This window comes from Perkinsus marinus (assembly GCF_000006405.1).
Source record: "Perkinsus marinus ATCC 50983 genomic scaffold scf_1104296956248, whole genome shotgun sequence".
Taxonomy (NCBI): Eukaryota; Perkinsozoa; order Perkinsida; family Perkinsidae; genus Perkinsus; species Perkinsus marinus.
In genome coordinates this window covers 1-1,356 of record NW_003207540.1, presented here as the reverse complement: position 1 = coordinate 1,356, position 1,356 = coordinate 1, and the positions used below count along the sequence as shown (strand labels likewise).

Here is a 1,356-nt window from a genome sequence, read left to right as displayed (position 1 = left end):
TGAGGTGGATAGTGAGGACGAGAGGCTGGACAGGGATGAGCTTTTGAGGAAGATAGATAGGCTTGAGGAGGAACTAGGTAGGAGAGGGTTACATGGGGTATTGGTGTGGATTTGGAAGGGAGTTGGGAGAGGAGTGGTATGGTAATTATTTTAGCGTTGTACCAGTCAGTGGTGGAGAAGCAAGAGGCTATCCTGATGCGACAAATTGGTCACTTATCAACACTGAGGGAGAAGTCGTGGCCAGCGGTGGGAATATGGACTTGTACTTTTCCTAGGATGCTCATTATCAGGCCATGCAGAGCCGCGATAAAATGCCCGAGGTGGAGACGGAGTTAAACTCCATGTATCTCACCTTTGAGGAGGATATAGCAGCCGTTCAGGTAGGGTTTATGACTTGTTGTCGTTGTTGTTGTTGTATATGTTGTTGTTGTTGTATATGTTGTTGTTGTTGTTGTTGTATATGTTGTTGTTGTTGTATATGTTGTTGTTGTTGTATATGTTGTTGTTGTTGTTGTATATGTTGTTGTTGTTGTTGTATATGTTGTTGTTGTTGTTGTATATGTTGTTGTTGTTGTTGTTGTATATGTTGTTATTGTTATTGTTATATGTTGTCGTTGATCTCAGGCGCTCATAGAGGAAGGCCGAAAGCTGGGTGAAGCGGACTATGCAGAGCGACGTTTTTACCCCTCCAGTGGTGAGGAGTCTGAGGTCGACCTTGACTCGTCTCGAAAGGAAACTTCTACGGCGTGAGATGCTTACTAATGTAAATTGATTTCATACCAAAAGGAGTTGATGATGTTTTTATGCTGAGACTATCGTATATTTGATGTTTATAGTTGTGATCAAGTGAAAAAGTCGTGTTCGGTAGTAGTTACTCGGGAACAGTGTTGGGATATATGTTTGCCTTCCTCAGCTGCTGAGCTCGGGAGTTTCCACACTACTCATAGGAGAAATCAACAAGAAATTTTTCTCCATAATTTTCATATTGTCACCAACACATGTATGATGAGGACTGTAGGGGAGTTTTTCACGAGAGTGGTATAATTCGCCCCATTCGGCGGTCAGGGTAGACAGCTGGGTGGTGATTAAGGAGGATAGTAGTGAAGTATAGTATTATCCTCGTATAGTAACTATAGCGATACACTCGTGTGACTGTTTCCTGCTGATATCGATTCGAGCGTAGTGGGGGAGTTTCTCATCACGAGAGTAGTATAATTCATACCATCATGCCCCCATTGGCCCCTCCTGTTGGGCCCATTAGGATTCTGCCGGCTATGCTATGCCGCTCCTCAACAGTCCTCATAACTCGAACCACAATACCACCAATATCTCATCGAGGCTTCTTTAGTAGTGGTA

At 43.5% G+C, this 1,356-nt stretch overlaps 1 protein-coding gene across 1 annotated transcript; it reads left to right on the top strand.

The window, feature by feature from the left end:
* Nucleotides 1-293: 293 nt before the first annotated feature.
* On the top strand, nucleotides 294-750 carry Pmar_PMAR025254 (hypothetical protein; the record flags this gene model as incomplete). Its single annotated transcript, XM_002775243.1, has 2 exons — nucleotides 294-380; nucleotides 625-750. 2 exons carry the CDS (start codon nucleotides 294-296, stop codon nucleotides 748-750), a joined length of 213 nt encoding a protein of 70 aa, XP_002775289.1.
* Between the last annotated feature and the right edge of the window lie 606 nt (nucleotides 751-1,356).